The 15,709-nt window shown below is 36.6% G+C and overlaps 1 protein-coding gene across 1 annotated transcript in view; it reads right to left on the bottom strand.

Annotated features, from left to right (window-relative positions):
- Positions 1-293: 293 nt before the first annotated feature.
- Positions 294-15,709, bottom strand: part of LOC135199732 (protein strawberry notch-like) — a 36,939-nt gene continuing 21,523 nt past the window's right edge. Inside the window, 18 exon segments of the mRNA XM_064227887.1 lie at positions 294-480; positions 717-871; positions 874-908; positions 1,379-1,399; positions 1,402-1,467; positions 1,470-1,492; positions 1,802-1,986; positions 1,988-2,074; positions 2,513-2,625; positions 3,033-3,197; positions 3,317-3,655; positions 3,880-3,969; positions 5,815-5,901; positions 7,586-7,729; positions 8,522-8,669; positions 9,004-9,138; positions 9,724-9,877; positions 12,606-12,847. Coding sequence (XP_064083957.1) covers positions 294-480; positions 717-871; positions 874-908; positions 1,379-1,399; positions 1,402-1,467; positions 1,470-1,492; positions 1,802-1,986; positions 1,988-2,074; positions 2,513-2,625; positions 3,033-3,197; positions 3,317-3,655; positions 3,880-3,969; positions 5,815-5,901; positions 7,586-7,729; positions 8,522-8,669; positions 9,004-9,138; positions 9,724-9,877; positions 12,606-12,847 — 2,376 coding nt within the window.

Raw genomic sequence — 15,709 nt, 5'->3', positions numbered from 1 at the left:
TATTTACTCAAGATTCTAGGTGACTGTAAACAAAATAAACACTAGGCCCTTCCTTAGATAGCAAAATACAAGATCACTATACACCATATACTATTTACTCAAGATTCTAGGTGACTGTAAACAAAATAAACACTAGGCCCTTCCTTAGATAAGTCCACATAAACCTAAGGCAATAAGAATAATTACTTAAAACTGTTAAAAATAATGACTTAGAGTTTACCAATGGACCAATGGCCAAAACTTTAAAGAGCATAATACTGTGAAATATCTTATTACATTTTAAAACATTAAGGCTACTCTACCTCAGTAATATCGCATTCAGACTGAACCAGGTCCTCAACATACCAATAAGCATGAGAACAAGTGTGACTAGAAGCTTTATACTGCTCTTCCCAATGCTCTTGAGCTTCATCAGGTGTTACTTTCTTGTACTTTTTCTTTAAATCTGAATACGATTCCTGCTTCATCTGCATTCCTGTACTTGGCCGGTAGAGAATGAACATTCTAGCATTTTTCTCTTTTTTTCTTATTAGCTGCTGAAGGTTCCAAGACAGCAAGGACTGCAGTTTTGTTTATATTATTTCGTATCCTTGGAAACAAAAGAAATCTGGTCATCATCTTGTTCTGGGTCACTCAAACACCGAAATTAGCATTTGGTAAGTTCTATAATATATGGAATATATAGTGAAGTTTCAAGCAGTCAATGTATGCATTACCTGATGTGATATATAAATCCTTCTAAATCTCCAGTAAGTTCAGCCCACTTCTCTTGAATCTCTGCCCAAGAGAGACCTCTCTCAACGAGGACTGTGTGAATTTCTGTCTTGGCTGTTCCAGTTGCGTGCTTTCCGACCCACGTTTTAGTTTTGTTTTTGTCTTCTTGCAGCCTTCTCCACCAATGCCTAAATCTGGAAAACAACCACTTTTCTTCTTAGGTATGTCACTATAAGCATTATGAACTGACTGATCATGGACACTATTTCAGAATGCCCGACTCACCTGAAGGACTCATTTTTAAAAAGATAGGCAAGAATATGAGCGAAGCAAAGTTAGAAGCTGGGGAGCTAAGTGAGAAGAGTCCAAAAGAAACATGGTTGTAAGTAAAAGAAAAAGTATTACATCGAGGGAGTCATAAAGCAGATGGGCAAAAAGCTTTGTATCTTCTGGTGTGCCTGCAAAGGGTATTGGTTGTGTGGTGTGTGTGTGTGTGTGTGTGTGTGTGTGTGTGTGTGTGTGTGTGTGTGTGTGTGTGTGTGTGTGTGTGTGTGTGTGTGTGTGTGTTTTTTGGGGCGGGGGAATAAGCACTGATTTATAGGCCATCATCAAAATTAAAATTTAGTTCTTTCTTACAATATTCACAGAAATTAAGAAAACTTACCTAAAATTCCCATATCATATTTCCAGTTCTCTTTGCTTGGCTTATTATAGCTGCTAATGTATCAGTAAAATACTGGAACAATCTATTTGGAGTTCAACAGGCATACCTAATATTCTGAAAAGAAAAAGATTTTTGCTAAAAATATCAAACAATTTAGTTCAATTATTGTCAGGTACAGGTGATTTCTTCCTGGCTTCTTCAATAGGTTAAGCTAAAGATGAGAACTAATAGAAACTATGTATGATTTACAGATGAAACCAAGGACATTACATACAGTACCATTCACAAGAAAATGTAAGGTTACACAAATTATTTTTTCCTACCAACTCATCAATCATATGGTGGTAACTGAACAGGTGGCCTGTGATAACTGAGTGAGGAAAAGCAACATAACATACGTATTAAGAAAACAAGAGCACCTACCTATTGAGGAATTTACTCATATTATTGTAGTCCTTATCTAACTGATAAATGTTATCTTCTTTGGTAATGATTCCAACACCAACTAAGGCATTCTGGATGTCTGAGAAGAAATCTCCTTTGTAATCTTCCGGTGGAGGTACTATAGGATGTTCATAGCCCATCATGGTCTTCATGGTTGATTCCATGGGCCATGCGACCATATTTGTTATCTATGTTAAACGAAGAAAGATCACGAGATTCTGTTGCTCTTCTGTCACCATGGGTCAGTGCACCCTGAGAGGGAAAAAAAATTAAAAAGGGTAAATGTATATAAATTTGCTTACAAAAATTACAATGCCAGCATCTTGAATCTTTCTCCATTCTTTTTAAAGACAACTGCCTCATTTCTTACAAAATAACTAGACAATTTGGTCTTGTCAATTCAAAGTACTAATTGAAATTCAAATCCTGTTAAATACTAGTATATCCAATTCAATAGCCACCCTCAATCTCTTGTCTTCCAACAACTTAACAAGAAACTTTTCGCAGCATATCACAAGGCTGAGGACAAACAGGAGGGCTGTAATGATTAAACAAGTAGCTTCCTTACTGCACTTCAAAAATAATCACCCAATTACCCCTTAAAATACTGGAAGACACTTCAAATAAAGCAAAAATGGGCAATACTTAATAAAAATTAATAACAGACAAAATGGTGTATAATCCACTCACCAAGCTTTCTAATCTTTTTGCAACGATAGAAGCAAACCGCCTCTCTCCAGCCAATTCCGAAATTAGGAATACATACTCAGGTGCATTAACCTGATTACTTCTGTGAGTTCGACCTGAAAGCAACAACATTTCTGTCATTATTCTACTTTCATATTATCAATAACTGCATATTAGTAAATTATTATAAACAAAAGGGTAAAAAAATGAGTTACTATGAAGAACCTGCCTTTATTGAAAACTGAAAACCAAAGCATAAAATTGTTCCTCTTGCATATTCAATAGAAAAATGCTTTCAAGGCATTTCTTCCTCTTGCATATTTAACAGAAACATGCTTTCGAGAAAAGTAACCAAGTCCTACAACAACTAAGCAGCAAAATCTGGAATTACATTCCCATTAAGAGTGCCACATCACAAAAGTGATGACAAACCACAGAATTCTAATTCCTCAAGTTTTTTCAACTTTAACATTAACAATAAAGTAAATATTGCATTGAAAAAAAAAGGAACATTTATACTAACCAAACTGCTGGATAGCCCTATCTGCAGACCATGGTAACTCAAGGGTGATATGTACTCTTCTCCTCTGGTTTTTAACTCTGCGATCACTTTGCAGTGAAATACCTGAACTGGCAGCTTCAGATATAATGGCTATGTCTTTTTCTGAATTCATAAATCTTTCCTTTTCTGGAAATACGAGAAGCAGGAATCTTAGAGTTGCTGAACAGCAAAATCTACCAATACATATTCCAATGTATGTGAAACTACAAATATTAAAAAAAATTCCAGCCACACTGACCACCTACCTTTAATATTTAAAATTTCTAGGGAAACGTCTACTTCTGAACGCGATTCATACTGAACTTGACCGTCATCACCTTGTACCACCCTTCCTTTTCTTCCTGTCATTTCAGCAACATTTTCAGGACCCCCAAGCTCATCTATCAACTGATCTAAGGTGTTAGGTGGCAGCTTACGTCCCAAGTTGTCGATTGATTTCAAGAGCTCAGTTTTATACTTATTTGCTTTCTCAACATGATCCTTGGGTGGGGGAGGGGTTTTTCGCCATTCTCTTGTCGACGCTTTCCTGTTCTTCTGCTTGTGGTTTTTGGCTTTGCCACGTTTTTTTGGACGGCCCCAAGTATCTGAGAACGTACGGGAAAGTTGAACACTGTACTCAAGTCTTCAAGAATTACACATTGCGATCTAAATCTTGCCAGGGAACAAATCTCAACTGTTTAAGCACAGCAGAATATTTAGACAACAATTTACATTAAAAAGGCAAATGTATTGAGGAAGGCAAAGGTAGGAAGTTAGAGAAGGAAGGAAAGGTGAGATATGGAGAGAGAAGACTGAGACTTCTTCTTACCTTCATCATCAAAATCACTAATTCCTGAGAAATCTGAAGAAGCTTCTGATGAATATGCATCTTCATCATCATCTTCCTGACCACTTTCACCTTGAACAGCAAAATTTAAACCGCAGTTTTAGAGTGCGAAATGAATAGTAATATGAAAATTCTACATCATCAAATGCTACTTACTACTAAACATGGTTTTCAGTATGTATACCATACAAAAGTATGAATATTAAAATGTGTAAATTTTGAGAAACTGAAAATTTAGACACGAGTATGATGCACACACGGGATATAAGGAAGTACCATAAATCAAGAAATATTAACACCATGAAAACATTTTAATTTTCTTCCTTGCTCAACTCCTCTACTCATCCTGTTATGAAGTTGTTGTCCCTCAAAATCTATTCATGAGGGAAAACCAAATTATCCTATCCAAATCAATTTGACACAGAAAACTACAAACTTTCTTGAGCTTGAAAATGTGTTATACTTCATACAAAGCACTTTTTTTTTTTTTTATCTATAACAATACCACATATACCATCCAATACAGTACTGTATAGAAATCTTTACTGTTGTATCATGTCATTAGAAGAAGAAAATGAAGAAAAAAAACCCATCTTACTAAATAACACACTCCTTGGAATTGTAAACATACTTGCTCAATAATTCAAACATACTTGTTCAATAACTATTCTGTATTAGAGGCTCAACAATAAACCAAACGATCCTGACTACTGAACTCTAAATCAGCTCAATCTTCTAAAAAATTAATCACAGAGGCAAGTGAGAGTGAAATGCAGTAAGAAAGCAAAGGATATATATCTAACACATTTTCATTTAACAAAGCTAATCCTTAACAAATAAATAAGTACAGCTTATTAAAATATATTTCAATGCTGGAGAAAAAAAATTATGAATGCAAAATTTTGCTTTTAGAAAACCTTGTAAATTTCAAACATGCAAAAATTCCTCCTAAATTTTAACCTGACTAACATACATATAACAGCCACACCAAACTATAACAAAAGCTTCATTAAACTAATAGAACCACTTTGGAAGAAATCCACATATCATGCCACATCAATATGATGTCTAATACCATAACTTTAAACATGATCACCTACAGATCTAGAGTACCAATGAAAATCACCTGCAACACTAAACTAGTCCTTCTACCCATAACAAATTAATTGGAAAATGCAGGATACGACAGAAACAATTACAAAATGTTTGATCATGCAAGCCAAATAACATTTAATATCTACAATGGGCTCACTATCATGTCTCCTTAATGCCCAACACTCATACAATACTGTACTGTTAGACATTTTACCAAAGAAGTTTCATATGCTGCTACATGAAAAAGTCATTTGCATTTCCTCAAGACATCATGCTTCAACACCATTCTCAGCTAAAAGGCCAGAAACTAAGCATTCTAACTTTTCTTCCATCTTCTAGGATACTATACAATTTCTCATCAATAATGACACACCAGAAACAATAGCTACAATGCCAAGCTGTCAAAAAAGGCACTACCATTTTTTTTTTTATCAACAAAGCAAAATACATTCCATAACAATATCAAATAATCCAAGAAAAAATTACCTAATGCCTGGGCTGCTTGGTGGAGAATTATATATATATATATAAAAAAAAAAAAAAAAAGTAAAGGAAAGAAGTGATGAAGTAGCAGATGATGCCAAGGTTCTATCTGTACTAGTAATACCTACTGGACACTTAGTGTGGTAAGTTTAAAGTTACTATAAACTGCAAAACTGCTTTGTGAATTAAGTAATATTTTCTCCAATTTCTAATAAAACTCAGCTGAATACTTTGTCCACATCTTAACCTCCTGCAAAATAAAAGCCTCGTATTCCTCATATATACTTAAATATCCAACCACTCATCTGTAGTTTTTAAAAATATGAAATAAAAACTTACCTGACACTTCAAAATCCGAATTGTCCTCATTATCTGAATACATTTCCTTGTATCTTCTCTTTGCAGCTCTCTGAGCGGCTTGTCGAACTGAAACAATATTTACATTTGACTATTCCATTTCCACCTGATTTAAAAATGAGTCATAGAAAGTTGAGACAAACTACACTATTAGAACTAGGATACTTTACTTTCCACCAACAGCTGTCTTTACTGCATTATTTACAAAATCTATAACAAAACTATTGATTATCTGCTTGAGTGGATTAACCCCTTCGCCACCGGCCTGCAAATGCTTGCATACCGCATGAGACCCCCTGTCGACCGCAAGTATCAATAATTTCTTGCTCCCAGTAAATTTTATGTTATTCATATTTTTCCTTTATATTCTTATGTGAAAACATTGTGTGTACAGATATCAATGAATATTTTTTACCCAATTGTCAAAAAATTACAAAAAATATAGTAAGAATATCGGAAAAAATAGGAATATTTAGTGGAAAAAGTAATTGCAGAAGTAGGAACTGTTATAAAGTAGTAGAAATAGTAGTAAAGTAATAGAAATAAAGTAGCAGAAAAAGTAGTATAGTAGTAGTAAACAGTAGTAGTGGTAATAGCAGTACTAGTTTTCTTACTGAAACAGTTATTCCTAGGTTTCATACAAAAACAGCGTATACATCAATGAATGTTTACGGCACTGGTAATAATAATAATAAAACAGTAATAATAGTAATAATAATAATAATAATAATGATAATAAAAGCAACAGCATCTCGTGACCAATACGTATATACATATGGGGCAGTTTATTTACCCCCATTATCATCAGCAAGCTATAAAAAACACATCTCATCACAAGTAACAGGCCTCCATAGAAGTCCTTTCACCTTACGCTTTCCTCTTGAATGAAAGTACTACTCTGCCCGAGCATTCACCCATTCACACAATTTGTCCATTACATCACCACAAAAAAGAAAAAAAAAAATGCACCACGTAAGCAGGTGAAATCTGGTGTGTAAGCAGGAATCCCATTGCCACCCTCCGTGAATCAGGGGGGGCTGGGTCTGGGCGCAAGTCACAAGATGGATCAGTTATGAACTGCCAGCCTTCATCGACAAGAGGTTCAATGTCTTCCAAACACTCGTTGTCACTGTCAACCTCTAAGAAATTATCACTATACGTAATCATCATCTGATAGATTTGGTAGGTACTCAGACCCTGACTCTGAAACACTATCAACATAAAATAACTGCAATCAAAAGGGAAAAAGGTTAAGAATTCAAATCTACATGGTTTACGGACAAAATCGTAATCATCCTTCTCAGATAATAGCCTGAGGCGCACTGGCATATGTTGGCCAGTACCCCTCCTAATATCCCATATGAAAATGACGTCAAACGTCCATCGGATGCTCATTGGTTAGAATGAATGGTGGGTGGAGCTTCAGCACCTCTCTCGTACACAAATACTGTGTCTGGAAACCATCCAAGCTGAAGAAAACGCTTTGCTTTTTGAGGAGGGATGAAGACTACACGCGTACGTCCTGGTCTTTTATTACTGTACCGTAAAAGACATACATGCGTACGTCCCAGTGCTGAAGGGGTTAAGATCAAGATTACCCTATTTGGATCTTTTATCAATCATTTACCATGGCATTATTGCACAACATGTTTCAGCAAAGCCTGTCAGCACTACTTCTCAAGTAGTGGCTTCATGAGTTGCATAAAATTGACAAGCAATAAAACTGATTTTAAAGCAACAACACATATCTTACCTGGCTTTCGTTTAGACGTCTTTCCCGTGACTTCATCGATGATATCTTTGAATTCTTTACTGGTCTCAGATATACCTAAAATTTTGTTAATCCTATTTCGATCTGGGGCTGGGAAGTGTTTCTCAACTAGGGACTCAAACACACCTATCCAAATATAAAACAAAAGTCATTACAATAAGTTGTAAAACTCATGGCAAACCATTATACAATAATAGTTTACAAAAATTTATAAGTATCATTTCAGTAATCCCAACTGATGCAAATTTAAAATTCTATCTTCCAAAATTTACAGATCCTTTGATTCAAAATTCTATCTTCCAAACCTTATAGATCCTTTGAAGCACAACTCGGTGACTAGGAGTTTATCTTATAGCATTAATAAGAAAACAAATCACAAAATTCCTAATATAATTTATAATTTTTAAAGATAAACAAACTGGAATCTGTTATATGGAATACCTTTAGCAATCTGGTCTGGTATTGATATTTAGTAACAAGGCAGTTAATTAGCAATTAGTGAGAGGAGGTTGGGGACTCCCCTCTTACACGGTAAGCAATGTCATTTAGACTTCAACAACAGGGCAAGAAGAGTCAAGTTTAACTTAAGTTTAACCAGACCACTGAGCTGATTAAAAGCTCTCCTAGGTCTGGCCCAAAGGATTAGACATTTTCACGCTGCTAGGAACCAATCGGTTACCTAGCAATGGGACCTACAGCTCGTGGGATCCGAACCACATTTTATCAAGATATTAATTAATTTCTAATCACCAGAAACAAATTCCTCTGATTCCACACTGGCAGTGCCGGGAATCAAACTCGGGACTACCGAATCGGTAGGCGAGCACGTAAACCACTTGTCCAAAGAGGAACTAACAGGTCAACCTCAGAAGGAAAATGCATATATTCTGAGAGAGAATTACACTTTTCATGTACTACCTTTTGCTGTGGAGACGAAGTCTGACAATTCACCATCATCTTTCTCTAGCTGTTCCAGTGTACGAGCTTCACCTGTCGACTGAAGACCTATCACAACACATCTGTTTGTTTTTACAGCCTCACGTGCCAATCGTACAGCATGATCAACCTACATGGTAATCGAAATAGTAACATTACTCTTCAAACTCAATCAATGAATATCAAAAGAAAGTCAGAAAAGAAAAACTATAACTGGTTAGGCTAGATTTACACACTGATGCTTGAAAAAGTTTTTAAAATAGAAAGACTATCTTAGGACCAAGATTTTACTTGGACAGCAACATCAAGCTTAACAAATTTTAGGTTACACATTAGGGCAACCAGTTATGAACTGTAATCAGAACAAGTCCCTACGACAGAAGAAATTTAATTCAGGTTTTGCCCCTTTGGTATTTCCTCATCCATTAATTACAATAAAAAAAAATAATAGTAATTCATCTTACCTTTGATGCTATACATAAATATTTGAAAAACCGCTGATGTGAAGACCAAAACTGTCCCCACATTGATTTCTTCATGCCTTTCTCAGCATTGATAAGTTCTGATGCCTCCTGAAACCTCTGTCTTGCTGTCACCCACTGAAAAAAAAAAAAAAAAAGAAATGTATTATGGTATTTAACATGTCAACCTCATCAGGATACGGTAAAATAAGAGGAACAAGTATTTTACCACAACTTCTGAAATCTATCAGCCTATTCACATCTTCAAAACCTACAAGGAATCGCCTAAAATTCATCCAAAGCATTTTAACACATGATCATGACAGAATCACTAATTTCTAATATTTCAACCAGACCATCAGTCATGTAAGCATTATCATCCCCCTCTGGAAGCAAAGAACACTAAGTCACACACCAATCATTTCAGTTTACACATCAAGCTATCTCCTTACGAAATAAAGTATTAATGGAAAAAGTTAAATTTAAGTACTATGTCTAACTTTAACCAGACCACTGAGCTGAATAGCAGCTCTCCTGGGGCTGGCCCTTAAGATTAGATACTTTTACAAGGCTAGGAACAAATTGGTTACCTAGCAATGGTACCTACAGCTTATTGTTGGATTCTAATCACATTATATCAAGAAATTAATTCCTAATGACCAGAAATAAATTCCTCTGACTCCACGCTAGTAGAGCAGGGAATTGAACTTGGAAAACACTTACCAATTTCACTGACTCATCATACATGTGTTTAACGTCTTCATCCAGAGGAACTTCTTCTATTCTGAAGCCTACGCCATGGAAACTCAACTGTCGCGCTATGTACATTCCTCGAAGCTTCATATCCATAGCCACAATCTCCATAGCACCAACACCCCTGTAAGCATTATTATAAAGTAATAAAGTACATCATATCACTTTTCCTCTGATGTAAAGTTAATGATTAAATAGCAAAACACCAAACCTTCATATTTAAAATGGGAGTCATCATATTTAAAATGGGAGTCATCTAACATAACTTTTAGTCTGGCTATATAAATAAACATAAGGTGCATGCCTATGCCATAGTGCCCATTATAACATATCTGTACAGGTTCTCAGACTTTATGGTCAAAGGGATCTGCTTCAAACTAACCTGTCGTTATTCAACCAACGCATAAAAGTCTTTCCCTTAGGAAAGCAAAAAAAAAAAATCCTACATCTCTACAGCTAGTTGTCGACTTATGACCTATGCAAGTTACGACCGATCGACTTTATGACCACCCACAACTAAAACGACTGGGAAGCGATGTGAGCAAGAAAGAATGGTGTCCAGCTGAACATACGACAGTTTCTCCCCAGTTCCTGCCTCTCCACACACGCAGCTCACTTTTCATGCTGCTAATGACTATTATCATGCATTGGCAACAAGGATATAACTCCAGTAAACTTATGCCATCAAACACAACCATAGATAAAACAGAAAGAATAATTTTAATCAAAACTTCAGGTCTTGAAATACATATTACTGTTGTTTTTACACCGATAAAAGATAAGTAACGTAACTAACAGTAAAGCTCGTACTATGAAGAAATCAAGTGAAAATACTGAACGGAATCACATAATATTATTACACAATAAACATGGCCATAACGCAATCTGCTAACAAAAAAATAAATTAGTTCACGAGACGTATTAAATTCATATTTTGACTTAAAAACACACCGCATAATGGCAAATTACCTTGTCTCGTATAAGTAAAGTATCTAGATATTTTATACTAACTAGAAGCAAGGCAATTTGCTCAGATTTGAGTTAAATAAGGACAAATAAAACGTAAACATGACAAACTAAACTCGTATTCGCCATCAGTTGATTTCCAACCAAAACATTGACTGCTTTGTTAGTATTTTATGATACAATATGAGAATACATGCAATATTGGATACAATAATATACAACTTATTAAAAGATTCACAGAAAAGTTGCATATTCATTGTGTTTTTATTCATAAATATACATAGCCGCCAGCACCCTGACATCGGAATATAGAATACATCCCTAACCAATGAAGCCTTTCGGTAATTCCACATACAAATAGCCTAGTTTCCAACTTAGCCTACTACTAGCTACGTTCTGACACCGTTTTTTATCATTTCATTACTCATATATTTTAACTTCATCATTTTATAACATTATACTGTATAAATTTCTTTAAAAGTTAGCTTACCCAATCTTAAGTCTAAATACAGTACTAAACTCCTCAGAATCTGCACTTTATTATAAGTGACTTTCATATCTGAAATTTCGTAGCTTCGTACTTATCACTATTAGTTTCTTAGTTGATTTTTATTGTAGAGGATAAAGAGATGAACAAAATAATGAATGAATTTCGGCGATAACTGCATTTGAATGTTGCCGTCGCCATCAAACAATAAACAAAGCACACCAGCGCCATCTATTGAGGAAAATGAACAGTAAACTATTCGCTAATGAAGATAGCATGGATAAAGATTTATACCTGCACTTCTTCCCTCTAGCATCATATAATCTAATGGGTGGCATGTCGAACAGGTAAATACACTGTTTCATATAAGAAATTATCAAAACGGTCTCTCAAGCACATACAGAGTAAGGCATTTGTGCTTGACAAATGTCTCATTGTTTTGATTAAAAGTTGAAAGGTTTGGCTTGGTTGAGCATTCTCAAGTGGAATATTTAAAAATATATATTTATTCTTCCTAGGTTAATATAAAAAATGCATTTGACTTTGCATATTTACTAACAACTATTTTCATACAATGGATAAATGGCATGATTTTTGCTGCCTTGAAGTTGTAAACAATACGTGGTGCGTCCCAGGTGGCGGCGGAACAATCTAATGGCTACAGATTTAAAATCAAGCTGAACCACGGGAGCTTCCGGACCATAGAATGCCAGTTTTAAGAAGTTCAACTGTATTACTAAATTTCTAAATTATATTGTATATGTAGCATACAATATACTGTAGGCTAGGTTACTATATTCATATATACAAGATATATGTACCATGAAATCATCGTATACGCGAGGCTAACTTGTTAAATGTTATCTAATTTCTCTTTGTACTGAAATATCATAAGCCAATGTGCATGAACCTAGAGAATTAGCAGAAATTAATAATTACTATGCCATATATGTATGAAGTAATGCTGTGTAGTGTAGGCTAGGCTAGTGTAATATTCTTACAGTAAATTAACATGGGCCAACTTACTTCCAAATCGATTTATGACTGGTTGGTCGGAACCAACTGCAGTCATAAATCGACAACTACCTGTACTTGAAATTTGGAAATATAGAAAAAGTAACAAACCAATACTATATTTTTCCTGACAATCCACTTCAACAGAGAAATATTACAAATCATCAAAGCTGGTACTGATGGCAATGTACTCACCTACCCACCAAAATTTTGGATAAAATTTAGAAACATGAAACATAACACTGTTTCCATTCCTCAATCCTTACCCAGACTAACAGATCCGCAACTTTTTGAAGTTGAAAAACAGGCAACAAAGTTTTTCCACCAGCAAAAAACATCTGACAAACTAAAAATACAAAGGCAGCCATAATATAAAAGTACTCACCTTTTTTCGACTGCACTGATGAAGTCTGTGAATTCTGGGAAAGGGGTGCCTTTCCCCCAAATTCCTAAACGGACCATATATGCCATATTCTTTGGCTCAGATGCTCCAGTGGCAGAGGCATACACAACTCTGGCCTTTGGTAACTTGTTCTGTAACTCTAAAACTGTTGTACCAGTTTTTGTTGGTTTTCCAGACCCAACAGGACAGAGATTTTTGGCACGGTGACACTCATCAAACACAATCTGTACACCAAGAAAATCATTCAATTAAAAAAAAATTCTACTGAATTCAAAAACAGAAAAGAGAAGAGAAAAAATCTTAACATTACCAAGATCTTCCCTAAAACTAAATAAACCCCCATCTTACTGGTTAAGACTAAGATGAAATAAGGACAAAATATTAAGAGGTGCAAAACATACAAAGATGACGAGTAAGAGCAGGGAAAAGTGAACCACTGGTGTGGCAAATTTGGGATAATTCAACCAATTTGCTTTATAATTGAGTTCATCCCTTCCTCCAAAACTATGTGACACTAAGGATCTCTGATAATTGCCGATCGTGTCTCTCCCGTGCTTTCACATCCACAAAACCCAACTCATCACCAACCTCCTAATTGTTCTTGTCCAATTACAACGTTACTGTCTTTATTCCTAACAATTAATATATTAAATACATTGTTTTCTTTTTCAATAAGATTGTCACATGCTATTTTCATCTACCTATTGGAATGTTATAAATGGTGATCAGTTCACAGAGACAAAAAAAAAAAAAAAAAAAAAACACAAATCAAGGAAGGATTTGCTAACTGAAGCTTAAAATTTGCCGTTTAAAAAGTATTCTAGCAATAACATAACATTTGAAATTACTTCTGATAGTCAACGGATTAACAGATACAGGCAGTCCCCGGTTATTGACAATCTGGTTTTATGGAGCCACCAACCAGTTATCGGAGCTAAAATCGGGTTATCAGTGCCGAAAATCGCAGATTTTTGCCGATCATCAAGCCATCGGAACAGAATTCCTGCCAATAACGGAGAACTGCCTATGGTAAGTATACAGATATATACTTTTCTTTCAAATTCAATTTAAAATCACATCATCTTTCAAAGTTGAGGTAGAATCACAGAATCTAATTTCCAGTGGACCCCCAATTTCTGGGGATGTGTGCCACCCCTCCTCCCACCCCCCCCATTGCTAAAATCTACAAATGCTTAAAACACCTCTAAAAACACTTAGAACTGCCTCCTACCTTATACCTAATTATAGTCTTAGTGCATTTAGTCACAAAAATGATATGAAAATAAGAGTAATTTGTGAAAATTTCTCAGTGAAAAATACTGTGAAGAGGGGGTAGACTGTATACACACAGTCCCCGCTTATCAGCTGTATGGCGCTTGTCTAGTGGCAAAAATTGTGTAGACAAAATGGAGGAAATGCGTAAACGTCGAGATTGTCCCAAGGGTGTTGTAGCGCATCTTCTGCTACTGCCTCTACGTCTGGGACTACCGAACAATACACTTCCAATTTCTTGTTGTACCTGGTTGCGAATAGGTCTATGATCGGCCTTTCCCACAACATGAGCATCCTGTCCACTACCTGTTGGTGCAGGGACCACTCCATTCCCAGGATCTGATCCCTGCGGCTCAACTTGTCAGCCACTATGTTTCTTTTTCCCGGAATATATCTGGCTCTGATGTCTACTAGGTTCTCTACAGCCCACCGATGAAGTTGAATTGTCATCACATGTAACTGTCGAGACACTAGACCTCCTTGTTTGTTTATGTAAGCTACTACTGTGGTGTTGTCTGACATCAATACCACTGATTGCCCCTTCACCCTCTCCCTGAATTCTTGTAGTGCTCCCTAACCTTTCAGTGACGCATCTGAGAACAGCAAAGAGATCTGGGGAAGGTTGCCTAAGGGGAACACCCACTGTCAGGTTGTTGCCCTTCACCCACCACATCAAGTCTTTCCTCACTTCTGACGACAAGGGAATCTGCTCGTACGGGTGATCTACTATTGGTGACCAAAACTCCTTCATCCTCCATTGTATAGATCGAAGGTTTAGCCTCCCTTGTGGTACCAGCTTCTCTAAGGAAGTTAGAACTCCCAGTACTACCTGCCACTGTTTCGCTGGCCGTGTTTGTTTTTCCAGAAAGGCATTCACTACTTGTTTGCATTTCTCTACTCTCTGGTCTGTCAGGAATACTTTGGCTTTTATTGTGTCTATAATCAGTCCCAGATATACCAGCCATTGACTTGGATCCAACCGCAACTTCTCCTGATTTATCACAATACCTAAGCTGTGACAAAACTGTAGAAGGGTCGCCCTGCCCCTGAGTAATTTCTCTCTGGACTTTGCTATCACCAGCCAATTGTCTAGATACCTTATTAGCCTGATCCACTGAGCAAGCGCCCATGTCGACATGAGAGTGAACACTTGTAAAAACTTGAGGAGACGTTGTCAATCTGAAGCACAGAACTTTGAACTCGAAAACTTTCTCTGCAAGACTGAGGCGGAGAAATTTCCTGGAAGACTGATGGACCGGGATCTGAAAGTATGCAACCTTCAAGTCGATTGTCTGCATCAAGTCCTTGATCCTGACTGCTTGTAGAACCATCTTGGAGTTTCCATTTTGAATCTGGTTTTTCTTATAAACAGATTCAACGTTGACAGGTCTATTACTGTCCTCCAGTCCCAATTGGCTTTGGGTACAATGAAATTCCTGCTGTAAAACCCCTTTGACTGAATGGATACTTGTTCCACCGCCCCTTTTTCCATCATCTTCTTCACTTCCTCTTGCAGAATAAAAGCCTTCTGAGGTTCTTGAGTATAAGCGAGGTGAGGTAATGGCTGTTATGTCAGGGGGTGGGGATACTTCGAACAGAATCAAATACCCAACCCTGACATCCACCACCCACTTGCTCTGCTCCCAGTTCCTGCCACACCTTCCAGTGATTTGCCAGACAACCCCCCACTGGTGTGGCTGAGTGATGAGAGGCGCCCATCCTATCGCCTTGAGCCTCTCCCTCTTCCCCTAATCCCCCTTCCTCTGTTACTATGGTGAAAGGGCCGATGAGCTAACTTCTTTGGGGGAAGAGGA

The sequence above is a fragment of the Macrobrachium nipponense genome, chromosome 26 (genome assembly GCF_015104395.2).
Source record: "Macrobrachium nipponense isolate FS-2020 chromosome 26, ASM1510439v2, whole genome shotgun sequence".
NCBI lineage: Eukaryota > Metazoa > Arthropoda > Malacostraca > Decapoda > Palaemonidae > Macrobrachium > Macrobrachium nipponense.
The sequence above is the reverse complement of the archived record's forward strand: the minus strand, read 5'-3'. Positions and strand labels throughout refer to the sequence as shown.